The sequence below is a fragment of the Pongo abelii genome, chromosome 6 (assembly GCF_028885655.2).
Source record: "Pongo abelii isolate AG06213 chromosome 6, NHGRI_mPonAbe1-v2.0_pri, whole genome shotgun sequence".
Taxonomy (NCBI): domain Eukaryota; kingdom Metazoa; phylum Chordata; class Mammalia; order Primates; family Hominidae; genus Pongo; species Pongo abelii.
In genome coordinates this window covers 48,399,521-48,417,019 of record NC_071991.2, presented here as the reverse complement: position 1 = coordinate 48,417,019, position 17,499 = coordinate 48,399,521, and the positions used below count along the sequence as shown (strand labels likewise).

General features: G+C 42.6%; 1 protein-coding gene across 1 annotated transcript in view; it reads right to left on the bottom strand.

Annotated features, from left to right (window-relative positions):
• AOAH (acyloxyacyl hydrolase) overlaps positions 1-17,499 on the bottom strand; it is a 211,658-nt gene that overhangs the window by 30,650 nt on the left and 163,509 nt on the right. The window contains exons 14-15 of the mRNA XM_002818049.4: positions 5,611-5,647; positions 4,785-4,859 (exon numbers count right to left, since the gene is read on the bottom strand). Of these exons, the coding sequence (XP_002818095.3) occupies positions 4,785-4,859; positions 5,611-5,647 (112 nt within the window). The remainder of the gene's footprint in view (positions 1-4,784; positions 4,860-5,610; positions 5,648-17,499) is intronic.

Genomic DNA, 17,499 nt, shown 5'->3' with positions numbered 1-17,499 from the left:
GGAGTCTATGTGACTCATGGGGCGATCACCCCGGCGTCACCCCTCCCAGATGCCATAGAAGGTGCCTTTTGACTTCTCTCCCTGAAAAGTTTTCTTTTTTTCTTTCTTTCTTTTTTTTTTTTTTGAGATGGAGTCTCAACTCTGTTGCCCAGGCTGGAGTGCAGTGGTGCGACCTCCCTCACTGCAATCTCTGCCTCCTGGGTTCAAGTGATTCTCCTGCCCCAGCCTCCCAAGTAGCTAGGACTACAGGTGTGCACCACCACACCCAGCTAATTTTTCTATTTTTAGTAAAGACGGGGTTTCACCATGTTGGCCAGGATGGTCTCAATCTCTTGACCTCATGATCTGCCTGCCTCAGCCTCCCAAAGTGCTGGGATTACAGGCATAAGCCACTGCGCCCGGGCCCCTGAGAATTTTTCAATGCCATTTTGATCTGTGTACTTTTTCTCCTCTGGTGATGTTTGGGGGAGACTTTGTGTTAGTATTCTGGAGACCAAAGAACTCTAGTGGTTGAGAACTATCTCCTAGGTCTCTCTGGTGTCTGCCAAATGACGAATGGGCTGAGCTGAAGGTGTCTAACCCTTTTCAACCCAGGTGTCCCAGGCACCTGCCACCCCAGATTTGTCTGCCCACTCCAGGGTCCCAGCATCCCTTCTCACACACCAGCAAGCTCACCCCAGACACTCAGATGGATAGGTGAGAGACCGAGAGTGCTCAGCTAACAGAGAAGATGTGAAAACCAGCCTGTGGCACAGTGGCCACACTGGGGAAAATAATGAGAGAGAAATTGGTGCTCACTGACATGCTCTCACACATGTCAGGAACAAATGGCCGGGCTCAGAACAGATGAAGAGCCTCACTCCTGAGGGTGGCTCTGAAGCCTGTCCCGCCCTAATGAATTGTGTCTGATCAGGCAAAATAAGCCTGATCATTTCATTACCCTGGCAGGTAAGCCAGCCAGATTTCACCTGGCTGGTGCTAGAGAGAGGTGTCCCTTCTCAAGGAAGAAACTGATCAGCCTGTGCAGAAAACCAGCTTCCTGGAACCATAGCTAAAGCCCAGATCACTGTAGTGATCAAGTGCTCACAACTCACTCACAGATAGCATTTTTGTTTTTGAAACACCCAGGTAAGAGGGTTAGCCTTTTTCCTCATGCCAACCAGTTGCAATCACATTGTTGGGCTCCCATCCAATCCCCTTGAAGAGAAATCTTTTTTTTTTTTTTTAACAGAGACAGGGTCTTGCTCTATCACCCAGGCTGGAGGGCAGTGGTATGATCACAGCTCACTGCAGGGTTGAACTCCTGGGCTCAAGCTATCCTCCCACTTTAGCCTCCTGAGTAGCTGGGGAGAAGGGATGATCTTGATACAGACTGGGAATGATACAGACTGGGAATGGGATGAGGACTTCCATGTTACCCCATGCACAGAGATACATTAAATGTCCCTTAAAAGTGGGTGTGGCCTGGAACATGCTGGCTGGTTGGAACTTCCTTATCATTCCCTTTGCTACCCATGTCTCTCACTGAAGAGTCTGGGAGAGAGAATTCCTCTGAGCAGCAGGAGCTCTTTCCGTTCCTTTCCCTGCTGGCTTTTCTATCATCTGAATAAATAGCATGAATTGTTTCTCACTAGTCCAGGCTCCTTGGGGCCTGCAACCTGTCAGTGCCTTGGCTGGCTCCCTCTTAATGCAGTGCTGGTCAACTGCCCAGGGTGTAACCTGAAGCATTGGCATTGAAGAAAAACAATGGTTTGGGGCAGATGGGCACAGACACCCTGTGTGGGTGGTCCCGGCTCTCTCCATAAGATGAAAATGTATAATTTATACTTTCTGTGTATACTCCTAAGAATATGATGCTTGTATGAATGCCATCTGTCCCATAATTGTCCACTGTAACAAATGAAACCATATCCATTTATGGGGTTAGTGCTAGATGCTTGTGTAATTCTATGGAATTTCCAGCAATTACCATGTTTATTTCAGGGATGCTGCACTGGGATGTTGGCAAAGGGTTGTCACTGGCCTTTATGATTGGGCGTTCTGAGGCCATTCCCATTTCCCACCACTGCCTCTGCCACCCGAAGGTTCTGCTGCTGTAGCCCCCCAACACTTGCCTTGTTTTCAGGAATGTTTGTCCTTCCATATCATTCACATTACATAGCCCTCAAGGGCAGTGATTGGAAAAGCGCAAAGGAAGCTGAGTTAGCCTAAATCAAATTGAGCAGCATTACAGTGAGAAAGCCAGGTTCTCTATGTGATCTTTCTTTTTGACTTCCTGATGCTAAAAGCTATCTTCCAATCATGAACCTCATTCATTTAACCAGTATTTGTTGAGTAACTGGATGAGTTTGGAGAATTGAGAAGAAAGAACATAAATGTGTTACTTACTTCAGTAAGAGCTAGCATTGTCATAGAAAAAGAAAAGAAAAAAGTCAAGCAAATATCCTAAAACTTGTTCCAGGACAGACTTATTATGTAACTCCTTGCTGCTTGAGCTTTTTATAAAATCCCTTTGCTCATTTTGGGAAATCTACCCCACCTTGACGTTCTGGCAGATGGGGAGGTATAGTTGCCATCTGTCTTTATTTTTTTAACCCCTCCACAGGACATCACAAAGTGGGCACCACAGGGACATCCCATACTGCCAACTCTGTTCTTTCACCCAAATGCTTGCTGCTTCTCTACCCAGATCCCCAGCAGGGGAGAGGCTGGCACAGGTCTCTGGCTGATGTCTGCCTGCCCTTTAGCTCTTTGGGAAAGGAAAAGTAGGACTGGGCTGGAGGGGTCTGGGTAAGCAGGTTTTGCTGGAAAAGTACACTTTCAGGGATTTTGGCTTTTGGAGCCAGATTCTCTTTCTGCACATGTTCTTTATTCAGTATTGTCAGTTTGCTCTCTGTTCCTCTCTGGAAGGACATGCTCTGGGGGCTGGGGGAGCAATGGCTGGTCTGACCATAGCTTTGTTCTATTTCGTGATGGCAGCTAGAGCCTGAAGCATGGTGTTTCTCCTTCCATTAGCTCCTTGATGTCAGGGACTGTGGCTTCTTTGTTATTGTATCCATATCCTAGAGTCTGGCACAGTGCTTGGCACATCGTGGTGCTCACTGTATATTTTAAAAAGTGAATGAGTCAAAGAAAGGAAATAAGACAGTGTGGACTATAGACAGGAATGGAATTTGGTTAGATAACCTGGTTTGGCTCCCAGCTTTGATGCTCAATACCAGAACAGGCAAGTTCCTTATCCTTGCCAAATCAGTTTCCTTATCTGTAAAATGGGACAATCAATCATCCTTGCCTCTTAGGGCTGCTGGGAGGATGGAATGATATAGAGTGATGTACCTCTTGGTTCATGGCAGTCCTTAAAGGGTGTTTGCCATTTACTGGAAAGTCCCAGGTGTCTCTTCACAGACCTTGGTGCCCAGCATGTAGCCTTGGCCAACTTGGGGTTTTGAGGACAGCAGTAAACCAGCCTAAGGGCACCAAGGTGACATCTGGCATATCAGAGTCTCTGGATCATTGTGGTATCTCCTGCCCTGAACCCACTTCACTGATTATGTCTGCATCTCCTTTGCCATCTGAATTTTATCTGTGCGGGCAAACACACTTTAATACTATCGAGTTTTGTTTTCAGCACAGGCTTGGAAATCATGGCGAGTGAAATACAGGAAAGCAAACAGGGGGAGTGAGCAGGATGGCCCACTTCTAGCACAGTTGGGGTGGAGTCCAGCTCTGCCATTAATCAACCCTGTTGCCTCGGGCAAATCATGAACCTCTTTTGGCCTTACTTTCCTGTTTCCTAAAATAGTGAGTGGGTGGCTATTGCTACCGGGAAGTTGCTCTAAATCCTGTCTCACCATTTTTTTTTGGCCACAATCACAGGACAGATGGCATTCATACATGCATCATATTCTTAGGGGTGTACACAGATTTTGAGAAACCTCCCCAAATGTTATATAGGAACTAAGGAATTCACTATTTTGAAGTTACTACCAATACCAGCAGTTTAGCAAAATTACCTTCTTGCTATGGGCCACGGGCATAGATAGGATTGGCCATGAGTTATCCGCAGTTTCTTTGCAAATGCTGTAGATCTGTGCGTCTAAGCTGTCTCTTCCACATGAGGAAGTAAAGTAGATCAGAATATGAGTGAGATCGATGTTCTTATGGGGTAACTGTGCTTCTGCCTTATTTTATTTAAAAAATCACAATTCCCAATCTTGGGTTCTCAGTGAGTAGTAGCACATTTCTTGTGATATAACTGATCAGGACACACCCATTTGTTGTTACATCAGAGTTGATAATTAATGGAGCAGATATTTTCAAAAGAGGCTTTCAGCATCACAGATTGGTATTGTTGATTTCACATGTGTCTAGGACTTGCTTTTTTTTGAGATAGAGTCTTGCTCCATCACTCAGGCTGGAATGCAGTGGCACGATCTCACCTCCTGGCAACCTCCGTCTCCTGGGTTCAAGTGATTCTGCTGCCTCAGCCTCTCATGTAGCTGAGATCACAGGCACACGCCACCATGCCCAGCTAATTGTTGTATTTTTAGTAGAGACGGGGTTTCACCATGTTGGCCAGGCTGGTCTCCAACTCCTGACCTCAGGTGATTGGCCTCCCAAAGTGCTAGGATTAGAGGTGTGAGCCCCTGTGCCCGGCCATGCTTCTAAGATAGAGAAATTCAGCTGAACAGCAGGCTGCTATAATGGAGTGGAGTTGGTGAGGAGAGGGTGGGGAAGAGCCCAGAGCCAAAGAATCTTGAAAATACTTTTTCTCAATAACTCACCCACTGCAGACATCATTTCCAATCATGGCATATATAACGATGGCGGGATAGTCCAACATCTTGTTTCTAGACAAGCTGAGAAGGCATAGATGGCATCTGAATGTCAGATACTTGGAAACCTAGCTTTGTAGCCAGTGACACAGGCTGGGCCTTTGAAAACAATCTTGGTATGACCACCCTCTTGGCAATCTTTTTGCTATTTTTCTTTCATTCTAGTACAGCCAACTACTATTTCCATTTCCCATTTATTCTCTATAATCATTATCCGACTTGCCTATTAGAGAAAGGCCACATAAATGCATAAAATTGAAAAGAATGGATTGAGGTCCTGGGTAAATAGACACTACTATCTTCTTGGCATCTTTCACAGCAATTGGATCAATAAGCACAGGTGAGTTATTGGGTTACTTATGTCCATGTTCTTAGGATATCCTGGCAGCTGTGGACCCATAGTCAACTTTGAAAAGGCAAAGGCTTCTTGAGGCTTCCAGTCAGGACACCTTAAGCCTTGCTTCTGAATTTCAAGCCCCAAATAAGCACAAAAAATGTTTTCTCATTCATAAAGCAGGGATATGACATAATCCCTTTGTCTGTCAGAGCTAAGTTTTACCAACTTTCTATGCATTTTTATCACCCTTCTTTGAGGACATATGCAAATTAATCACTTTCTATGCTCACTGGCCCAAGGAGTGATATCCTTGAGTTTGGATAGTGACTAACAAGCTATTTATGCTCAGTAAAAATGATTATGGGGTAATAACAGAGTTTTCATTCCTTATTCAAAATGAGAAACCAAATTAAAAACAATTTCTTATCTTCTGCTTACCTTTCTATAAATTTCTTCAGGTTTCGGGAAGATGCACCTGAATAATTAAAATTAAGAAAACAATTAAAATTAGTGAGTTCAATTTCACACTATCAATATGGGAGTCTGATTGACTGAACTCATGAAAGCAGCATTACTGTTTGGGCAAAGGTTGTTCTGACCAACACATTGATGGAAATAATTTCCTTCCAATCAGTTTCTGTAGTGTTTAATCCTGGAACTCTCCTTAAGGGCTTTTCTGTTTATTTAGCAGTATATTAACAAAACCAAAATTTATTTGGATTCATGGGTCTTCAGATATTTCCTAAGCATAAATGAATAAATCTTCTAGTAGATGTGAGAAAAAAAGTATATATCTACTACCAAAGAGACAAACTACCGAAAATATTAAAGAACGAGTTGAAGAATTAGAGGAAAATGAAAAGAATGTTACAAGAATTACCCACCTCCTTGGAGAGCCCCATTTAATCTCCTCCTATTATTCTTGCACACTCCCAAGGCTCCCGCAGGCTGTCTGGCCAACACAAGGTTCAGATTGTAGAGTTGATATATTTCAACTCTTGTAATGATATGCATGACCATCCTGCCCCAATCTCCATTACCACCTGTAACATATCTCTTATATGAAAACCCAGACAGGGCGTGGTGGCTCACGCTTGTAATCCTAGCACTTTGGGAAGCTGAGGCGGGCGGATCACTTGAGGTCAGGAGTTCGAGACCAGCCTGGCCAACATGGCGAAACCTCGTCTCTACTAAAAATACAAAAAAATTAGCCAGGTGTGGTGGCGTGCGCCTGTAATCCCAGCTACTCGGGAGGCTGACGCAGGAGAATTACTTGAATCTGGGAGGCAGAGGTTGCGGTGAGCTGAGATCATGCCACTCCACTCCAGCCTGGGCGACAGAGAGAGACTTGTCTCAAAAAAAAAAAAGAAAATCATATTTGTTGAATACTTATTTTATTCTAGGTGCTGTTAAACTTTTACAGCTCATTTAAGCTGTGGTACAATTGTGTGAGGTAGGTACTGTGGTATTCCCACTTTTAAATTAGGAAACTGAGGCCCACCTAAGTGGCTTGCCCTAAGCCACACAGGTACTCATTTGAAGAACTGCAGTTCAAACCAGTCCCTTCCGTCTGCCAGCCTGAGCTCTGGCTTCCTGTGGACAGTGCTCCTCTAGGCTGTAGTTCAGAAAGAGTGAACCCAAACCAGTGTACTGTCTTTTTGTCCCCAAGAGACAGATCTGCTAGAAATAAGCAAGTAATTCTCAGGTGGGTGCTGCAACTCGGTGAACCGAGTTGGAGAAATACCATCCAGTTGCCCCTTTCCATAGGAAGATTCTCCTATAACTTCCAGCCTTGGAAGCTTGGGGATAAGTGCATTTTACTGCAGACCCAGGCATGTTCTTCCAGTTCCACGTGGGAAAAAGGGCAGTGTGTAGCCGTGAAGGGTATGCTGGCCTGTGTCTCACTGAAGCTGTGTAGCTATGCAATGATTGCCTCTTTGTCACATGCAGCTAGTGGCAAGCTGTACAGGCAGCACTACTGTTCTCTTGGTTGTTTCAGGAATGTTAGCACATTAAATAAATATTGCGTTATTTCCATTTTATTATGGTAAAATGTACATCTCATTTCTTTCTTTCTTTCTTTTTTTTTTTTTTTGAGACAGAGTCTCGCTCTGTTGCCCAGGCTGGAGTGCAGTGGTGCGATCTCAGCTTACTGCAACCTCCGCCTCCTGGGTTCAAGTGATTCTCCTGCCTCAGCCTCCTGAATAGCTGGGATTACAGGCATGTGCCACCATGCTTGGCTAGTTTTTGTATTTTTGGTAGAGATGGGGTTTCACCATGTTGGTCAGGCTGGTCTTGAACTCCTGACCTCATGATCTGCCTGCCTTGGCCTCCCAAAGTGCTGGGATTACAGGCGTGAGCCACCACATCTGGCCTCATTTAATCTTTCAATCCCTTTTGAGTGTACAATTCAGTGGCATTCAGTTCATTTACATTGTTATGCAACTATCATCACCACCCATCTCCAGAACTTTTCCATCATTCCAAACCAAAACTCAAAATGCATTAAAGAATAACTTTCCACTAATTCCTCCCTCTAGCCCATGATAGCCACCCTCCTACTTTCTGCCCTTATGCATTTAACTATTCTAGGCACCTCAGGTAGATGGCTCATGTCATACTTGTCCTTTTGGGTCTGGTTTATTTTACTCAGCATAATGTCCTCAAGCTTCATTCATAACACATTTTGTTTATCCATTCATTCTTTGATGGCCATTTGGGTTGTTTCCACCTTTTGGTGGTTGTGAATAATGCTGCTATGGATAGTCCCTGCTTTCCAGTGTTTTGGGCATATGGTATACCTAACTGAAAGTGCTGGGCTGTATTGTAATACTATGTTTAATTTTTTTTAGAAATGACTATATCATCTTCTTTCTTTTTTGTAGTGAGGCAAGGAATCATTATTATTATTCTAATTTCAACTTTTACCTTTGATTCAGGGGATACATGTGCACGTTTGTTACCTGGGTATATTGTGTAATGCTGAGGTTTGGGGGACAATTGATCCCATCACCCAGGTGCTGAGCATAGCAGACCCAATAGGTAATTTTCTTTATTTTTTATTTTCTTTTAAGTTCCAGGATACAGGTGTAGGTTTGTTACATAGGTAAATATGTGCCATGGTGGTTTGCTGCACCTATCAAGCCATCACCTACGTATTAAGCCCAGCATGCATTAGCTATTTTTCCTAATGCTCTCCCCACCCTGGCACTCCCACAACAGGCCTCAGCACATGTTGTTCCCCTTCCTGTGTCCATGTGTTCTCATTGTTCAGCTACCAATCATAAGTGAGAACATATGATGTTTCGTTTTCTGTTCCTGTGTGAGTTTGCTAAGGATAATGGTTTCCAGCTCCATCCATGTCCATGCAAAGAACATGATCTCATCATTCCTTTTTATGGTTGCATAGAATTCCGTGGTGTATGTGTACCATATTTTCTTTATCCAGTCTATCATCAATGGGTATTTGGGTTGATTTCATCTCTTTGCTATCATGAATAGTGCTGCAATGAACATACACATGCATGTATCTTTATAACAGAATGATTTATATCCCCTTGGATATATAGCCATAATGGGATTGCTGGGTCAAATGGTATTTCTGGTTCTAAATCTTTGAGGAATCGCCACACTGTCTTCCACAATGGTTGAACTAATTTACATTCCCACCAGCAGTGTAAAAGCATTTCTATTTCTCCACAACCTCACCAGTGTCTGCTTCTTGACTTTTTAATAATCGCTGTTCTGACTGTCATTTTCAACCCTTGCTCCCCTCCTTGCCTCCCCATCTCTTGTAGTCTTGTGCCCATTCTTGCCATCTTTATGTCCGTGAGTATCCATTGTTTAGCTCCTACTTGTAAGTGAGAACACATGGTATTTGGTTTTCTGTTTCTGCATTAATTCGCTTAGGATAATGGCCTCCAGCTGCCTCCATGTTGCTAGTGACGATATGATTTAGTTCTTTTTATGGCTGCATAGTATTCCATGGTGTATATGCACCACATTTTCTTTACTCAATGCACTGTTATGAGCACCTAGGTTGATTCCATGTCTTTGCTATTGTGAATAGTGTTGTGATGAATATATGGGTACATATGCCCTTTTGGTAGAATAATTTTCTTTTGGGTATATACCCAGTAATAGGATTGCTGGGTCAAATGGTAGTTCTCAAAGTTCTTTGAGAAATCTCCAAGCTGCTTTCCACAGTGGCTGAACTAATTTACATTCCCACCAGTAGTGTATAAACATTCCCTTTTCTCTGCAGCCATGTTAGCATCTGTTGTTTTCTGACTTTGTAATAATAGCCATTCTGACTGGTGTGAGATGGTATTTCATTGTGGTTTTGATTTGCATTTCTCTGATGATTAGTGATGTTAAGTCTTTTCTCATATGCTTGTTGCCTGCTTATATGTCTTCTTTTAAGAAGTATCTGTTCATGTCTTTTGCCCATTTTTTTAAGGGGGTTATATGGTTTTTGCTTGTTCAATTGTTTAAATTCCTTACAGATTCTGGTATTCGACCTTGGTTGGATGCATCATTTGTGAATATTTTGTAGGTTGTCTGTTTACTCTGTTGATGGTTTCTTTTGCTGTCCAGAAGCTCTTTAATTAGGTCCCACTTGTCAAGTTTTGTTTTTGTTGCAATTGCTTTTGAAGACTTAGTCATAATTTTTTTCCCAAGACCAATGTCTAGAATGGTGTTTCCTAGGTTTTCTTCTAGGATTCTTATACTTAAGGTCTTACATTTAATTCTTTAATCCATTTGAGTCAGTTTTTGTATGTGGTGAAAGATAGGGGTCCAATTTTATTCTTCTGCCTATGGCTTGTCAGCTATCCCAACATCATTTATTGAACAGGGAGTCCTTTCCCTATTGCCAATTTTTGTTGACTTTGTTGATGATCAGATGGCTGTAGGTGTGCTATCTTATTTCTGGACTCTCTGTTCTGTTCCATTGGTCTATGTGTCTGTTTTTGAACCAGTACCATGTGTTTTGGTTACTTTAGAATTATAGTATAGTTTGAAGTTGGGTAATGTGATGCCTCTAGCTTTGTTCTTTTCGCTTAGGATTGCTTTGGCTATTCAGGCTTTTTTTTTGGTTCCATATGAATTTTAGAATAGTTTTTTTCTAATTCTGTGAAAAATGATATTGGTAGCTTGATAAAAATAGCACTGGATCTATAGATTGCTTTGGGCAGTATGGCCATTTTAACAATATTGATTCTTCCAATTCATGAACATGGAATATTTTTCCATTTGTTTTGTGTCATCCATGATTTCTTTCAGCAACGTTTTTTAGTTCTCCTTTTAGAGGTCTTTGACCTCCTTGGTTAGATGTATTCCTAGGTATTTTATTTTCTTGGGATATTGTAAATGGGATTGTGTTCTTGATTTGGCTCTCAGCTTGAGCGTTACAGATGTATGGACATTTTACTGATTTTTGTACATTGATTTTGTATCCTGAAACTTTGCTAAAGTTGTTTATCAGTTCCAGGAGCCTTTTAGTGCAGTCTTTAGGGTTTTCTAAGTGTAAGAATCATATTGTAGTGAAGAGAGATAGTTTGACTTCTTCTTTTCTTATTTGGATGCTTTTTATCTCTTTCTTTTGCCTGATTGCTCTGGCAAGGACTTCCAGTACTATGCTGAACAGGAGTGATGAGAGTGGGCATCCTCTTCTTGTTTCACTTCTCAAGGGGAATGCTGCCTGGGAATTATTAAAATGCACATAGCCATACAAATTAGGAGTAATCAGTCCATTTCTGTGTGCATTTGTTCCTTTACCTACTCCATCCATTTCTTGAGCACTGGCATGTGCCTGCCATAAAGCAGGGATTAACAGATGAGCTGGACACAGCCTCAATACTTTCTGAATAGTATCTATGGGGGTAGACACATAATTGAGCACTGGGAACATTTTTTTGTTTTTGAGACGGAGTCTCACTCTATCCCCCAGGCTGGAGTGCAGTGGCGGATCTTGGCTCACCGCCACCTGTACCTCCCGGGTTCAAGGGATTCTCCTGCCTCAGCCTCCCATGTAGCTGGGATTACTGGCACCGACCACCATGCCCGGCTAATTTTTGTATTTTTAGTAGAGATGGGGTTTCATCATGTTTCCCAGGCTGGTCTCGAGCTCCTAACCTCAGGTGATCCACCTGCCTTGGCCTCCCAAAGTGCTGGGATTACAGGCATGAGCCACCATGCCCAGACAACAATTTTAAGAGATTAGTGAAAATCCAACCCCAGTGCTTAAAAAGAGGAAAAGCCAATGTGATTTGAGGCCTATTATCTCTATTCAGGGAAGGTGCCAGATTTCATAGCACTGAGTCCTCAGTACAGGGGCTCCAGTCTTTCTGGGAGTGAGTGCTCCCTGTTGTCCTCCAGAGGACAGAAGAAAAGGAGCACAGCCCCCACGGCGCTGTGTTGATCTTGCGGTGGCACACGCATCGGCTGGGCCCTTCATTCAGTTCCAGTCCCCTGACTCTTGGCTTCTTATTTTCAGTGAGATAATAGATCAGGAGATGTTTAATTCTCATTCTTTTATTTTTCTCTTAATGAGAAATGAAAACTAATGAAAGCTCAAGCCATAAGTGGGGAAAAAATAATTAAAGGACCAGGTCAGAGCAATACTTGTCTTCATTATCTAGGGTACAGCTGGGAATCTGAGGTGCAGAGCACCCACAGAGCTTGAGGAAAATGAAAACGAAAGCCTGTTGCGACATGCCACATGAGCATCCCTTCCTGTGCCCACACCCCTGGGTCCCTTTGCCACTCAGGACAAGGATGCAAGACCAACGGCAACTGGCTGTGATAAATTTTTAAAAAGCAATCACAAACAGCTACCCAAGGAGTGAGGACTTTTCTGTTCTTCTTTACCCAAATGTCTATTTTTTATAGTAGGTATCCATACTAGGAGCCTAGAATTCTCTTTGCTCCAAAGTTCTTGCGCCTTCCACTATTTCTATTTCCTTTCGGAAACCTGTTTTTTGAGATTATGTAATTAGTTTATGCAATTCCCATGTCACTGTTTCTTGTTAATTTCCTTTTGCTGTTGTTTTGTTATCCTTTTGCCAGACTCATCAACATTTTGTGTCTCTCTCCTTCCCCGTCTCTATTGTCTTTCTTCCCCTGTACATAGACTTCTCCCCAGCTGCTTGCCGTGTTGCTGCTGCTATCATTAGATAAAATGCTGACTGCAGCAAGAAAAGATAGATAGCTCCTAGCCTGTGGGATGTGGCAAAGTAAGGCAAACATTTCAAGAACTGGCACTTTACCCTTAAGAAGTCTATATTCTGATCCTTGCGATCATAGTTTGGAGAAATGAAAGAGGTTTGACCTTGGAATAGGAGCATTTTATTTATTTGTCAAGATGGTCCAAATGGAGAGCCCACCTGTCTCCAGTGACGAGAAGAAAAGGGTCCACACAGGCCTTTAAGTCTGATTCATCCAGTTTCTTTTAAATAAGGTGCAGGGCATTGAAAGAAGAGAAAGATTTCACATAATCCCAGCATTGGTTATCCCTCCATAAATGCATATTCAGAAACACCTTTGCGGAGTTGTTTTCCAAAGATCCTCCCTTCCCATGATCTGTCTAGTACTTTCTGGTTCCCTGGACTCCACAATTTGGTTCTGTAGCCAGAAAGTCGGGGCTTTAGTCCTCCACTCTGCTGTGCTCTTCCTAAAAATTCACTCATAGTAATCCCAAGTGATGGGAGAACAGAATAAGAAAAAAGGCAGGCCAGACACGGTGGCTCACCACTGTAATCCCAGCACTTTGGGAGGCCGAGGCAGGTGGATCACGAAGTCAGGAGTTCGAGCCCAACCTGGCCAACATGGTGAAACCCCATCTCTACTAAAAATACAAAACTTAGCCGGCCTGGTGGCAGGTGCCTGTAATCCCAGCTACTCAGGAGGCTGAGGCAGGAAAATCACTTGAAACCAGAAGGCGGAGGTTGCAGTGAGCCGAGATCGTGCCACTGCACTCTAGCCTGGGTAGCAAGAGTGAAACTCCGTCTCAAAAAAAAAAAAAAAAAAAAAGGCAGTGGGGGTTTGTCCCACCTTCCTGGGAGCACAACTATTCCAGTGAAGAGGCAGTCTCCCTCAAACCTCCTTGGAATTCTAGGCACCTGTATGTCCCCACTATTTCTGCTGTCACTGCCAGGAGACCACTTTCCCAGATCTAGAGTGAGAACTGGAGGGTTTCTGCTTGAAGTGACCTCTCTGTGCTTCTTCTGGGTTTTGGGCTGCCTTGAGTCCAGGTTGGAAGATACCAGAGGATAGCATAATGCTAACCTCACTGCTCGTTTGGTGGTGGCCCTAATTCTGGTTTTCATCTTCACTTGGCCTGCTATTTACTTTCCAGAGTGCTCCAGCTATTCCATACACTCTGTCCAGGTTTTGTAACTATTTTCAGTGGGAGAGACAGGGTGGGGTGTGTTTACTCCACTGTACTTGAAACCAGAAACTGGAATCTGTTAAAAAGAGTACGAAAAATTCTTGAAAAATACTGTATCATACACTGACCTAAAATACATCTATTAACATTTTTGAACACGAGTTAGAATTTTAAATATTGCAGATTTTGCTTTTATTTTTATGATTTAGAGGTATTTTCAGGAGAATGATTTGTACAATCCATTAAAAAAATCCATCATGGAAATTTAAATTCTTTCTCTTCTCTAAAAATATTTGCTTGCAATAGGCAGAAACATTGAGACTACTATACTGACCTTGAGCTCAAAATAGTAGGCACTTAACAATTGTTTGTTCTGGCAGTTTCTGATAGTGTTTCTACTACTGTAAATGATTTCAGATTCACAAGCGTGGCTCTGAATTTCAGCTAAATGATTCTCTAAAACATAGGTTTTTAAAAGGATGTATAATAATAGCCTTCCCACAGTAGCTGTGATCTGCCTCCAGTTTCAAAGCCTGACATAGACCCACAAATATCTTTCAGCCGTGTCCAACTTCTCTCTCCCTCTTCCTCAAAGATGTTTACCCCTCAGAGCCTCCCGGTTCTGAGTCACCATCTCCCTGTCCTTTTTGAATTCCTATTTATTTCTTCAGGGCTCTCAGCTCAAATTTTAACTTGTAGGTAAAGTCTTCCCCTACTTCTACAGACAGAGTTAAGTGCTTCTTACGTCCAGAGGCCTCAACTTGCCTTTATTTCACTGCCCTTTCACCAGAAGCACAATGACTTCCTTTTTGTCTTTGTTTCCCATTTGGTAATGATCTCCTTGAAGGCGGGGGCTTTGTCTTTCTCATCTTTCTATTTCTAGCACCTATTGCAATATTGGAGAGAAAGGAGAGGAGGGGAGTGGTGCGGCAAAGTCAAGTGGAAAATGAGCAGAAGGAAAGTGAAAGAGAAGACCAGAGGTAAAAGGCTCATCCCGGGATGCTTTGGAACTGATAGAAATGACAGCTCACTCAAGCTATCAATACAAGCAGCAGATAACTTTCCCTGATGTCCTTTATCTCAAGCCCTAAACAAAAGACATCTGTTGAAAAGACATCCCGCTAGGACTTCAGGAGCCCTGGCCATTGCCAATTACATTAAAAACATGTAAGGCATTTGCTTCTGAATTTTCCCTCTGTAGTTGTGCTGTTTCAAGCAGTGCAGGATAAAAATCTTGACAAAACAGATGCATCAAAAGCGCACACTCTTCACATTACAATCACTGTCATGCCTTGCTCCTAGCTACATGGTTTGCGTGAAACAGTAAGCCAGGAAGAGTTGCATGAGTATGTCCTAAGAAATAGTCCCATTTGAATCAGAATGTCTCCATTATTTAATGAACCTTTAAATTTCAAAACCTTGAAAGTATTAAAAATGGGAATAATAAATAGTACATGAGTAATAAAAGAGTGATTTGTTTCTTTCTAAATGAGATATGTCATATTGAATTCTTTCTCTTTTAAAAGTTTCTAGTGATTAAACACTGTATCTTGGAGATGCATTTTGTCCTTAGGAGAAGCAGCAGGTTTTGATGCTGTAGACATTGAGTATATCTATAAGCATTTGCCTTTTTATACAAACCATCTCAAAAATTGGTACCAGAATCTGTCTGTCACCTGTCTCTGTCATCTGTTGCTGTCACCACACTGTATCAAGGTTCTGCAAACAGAAATGTCCTCATTGTTTTGTTATACATAATTTTTGTCATTATCCTCTCAAGGTTTTGGGTTGAAACCAAATACTCAACCCAGTAGTTGGGCTTACCAGATATTTACTGAGTGCCTGCTTGAGCTTGACAAAGGTGACTTCTTTGCTTCTTTCCAATACTCTTTTCTGTGGCTTTTAAAAAATTACTTCAAAATTTTCATTTTGAAATGATTTCCAAAAAGTTGCAAAAGTAGAACAAAGGATTTATACATGCCTTCACCCAAATTATCTATATGTAAACATCTTTTTTTTTTTTTTTTTTTTTGAGAAAGTGTCTCACTTTGTGGCTCAGGTTGGGGTGCAGTGGCGCAAACACGGCTCACTGTAGCCTCTACCTCTGGGGCTCAAGTGATCCTTCCACCTTAGCCTCCTGAGTAGCTGGGACTACAGGTGTGTGCCACCACAACTGGCTGATTTTTTTTTTTTTTAAGTTTTAGTAGAGAGGGATCTCGCTATGCCCAGGCTTGTCTTGAACTCCTGAGCTCATGCAATTCTACCTGCTTCGGCTTCCCAAAGTGTTGAGATTACAGGCATGAGCCACTGTGCCTGGCCAGATGTGAACATCTTCAATAATTATAGAACAATGAGGACAATCAAGAAATCCACACTGGTATAATACTATTGCCTAATCTATAGACCTTATTTAAATTTCACTAACTGTTCCACTAACGACCGTGTTCTGGGCTAGGATCTAATTTCGGATCACATACTGTATTCAGCTATCACATCTCCTTAGTGTCCTTTTAATCTAAACTGATTGCTTAGTCTTTCTTTGTCTTTCATGACCTTGACGCTTTTAAGTAATACTGGCTTTTTTTTTTTTTTTGTAAAATGTTCCTCAGTTTTTGTTTGTATTATGTTTCCTCATGATTAAATTCAGGTTATGCAATTTTTGGCAAGAATACAATAGCAGAAGCTCAGTTAGCTAGTTAAAGGCACAAAACCTATTTTGTTCCCTAATAGAGATCATGGTGGGTGGGGACAGTGTTATAAAAATAAGTCCTTATGCATGTAACCGAATTCAGCTAAGCCTGGATTAATACTCATTTATAGTTTGTCTCTTCATCCTTAACTTTTTTTTTTTTTTTTTTTTTTGCCTCTATCACTTTTCAAGAAGGCCACTTTTGATAAAGAGGTCTGGCAGAGTGCTGGGTTCCGTGGGTTCAGGTATTTAATTCTGACGTTCATCGTATTCCGGAACAGGTGTTTGCTGTCTTGTCAGAGTAGGTAGCTAGTCAGACATGAGTAGGGCAGGGGAGGCCTCCTGCCCCCAGGAAAGTCAGGCGACCATCTCTCTAAAATAATAATTGGTCACAGCCAGCACCAGGGAAAAGCCAGCTCCCAATAGATAGAAAACACCTGAAGCTGGTGATTAGCAGCTTCTCCATAAGATATCAGGAGTCAGGTGAGTGGACTCAAGCATGCACACTGAGAGGCAACATGGTGGCATTTAACTGATATATGACCTTCCTCCAGGAACACTTGACTGGTGAGGGAAAAATGCCTCATGTGAGCATGCGTGTAACTTCAGTGAACACACTGCGCAGAGCCCCCTCTCAAGTGCTGGCAGACCACTGTGCATACGGAATGCCAGCATATAAAACCCCAAGTCAAAGGTCAAACCACGCACTTGAATCTCTCATGTCGCCTGCTTGGCCCTCTTTCAAGTGTACTTTACTTCCTTTTGTTCCTGCTCCAGAACTTTTTTTTTTTTTTTCCCGAGACGGAGTCTTCCTCTGTCGCACAGGCTGCAGTGCAGTGGCGTGATCTCGACTCACTGCAACTTCTGCCTCCCGGGTTCCAGCGATTCTCCTGCTGAGTCTCCTGAATAGCTGGGATTACAGGCAAGCACCACCAAGCCTGTCTAATTTTTTGTATTTTTTTAGTACAGACGGGGCTTCACCATGTTGGCCACGGTGGTCTTGAACTCCTGATCTCAAGTGATGCACCCACCTTGGCCTCTCAAAGCGCTGGAATTACAGGCGTGAGCCACTGCTCTAAATTACAGTCCTGGCCACTGCTCTAAAACTTTTAAATAAATTTTTCACTGTTGCTCTAAAACGTGTCTCGTTCTCTCCATCTGCCCGATGCCCCCAATTGAATTCTTTCTTCTGAGGAGGCAAGAATTGAGGTTGCTGCAGGCTCATATGGATTCCCTGCTGCTAAGTCTG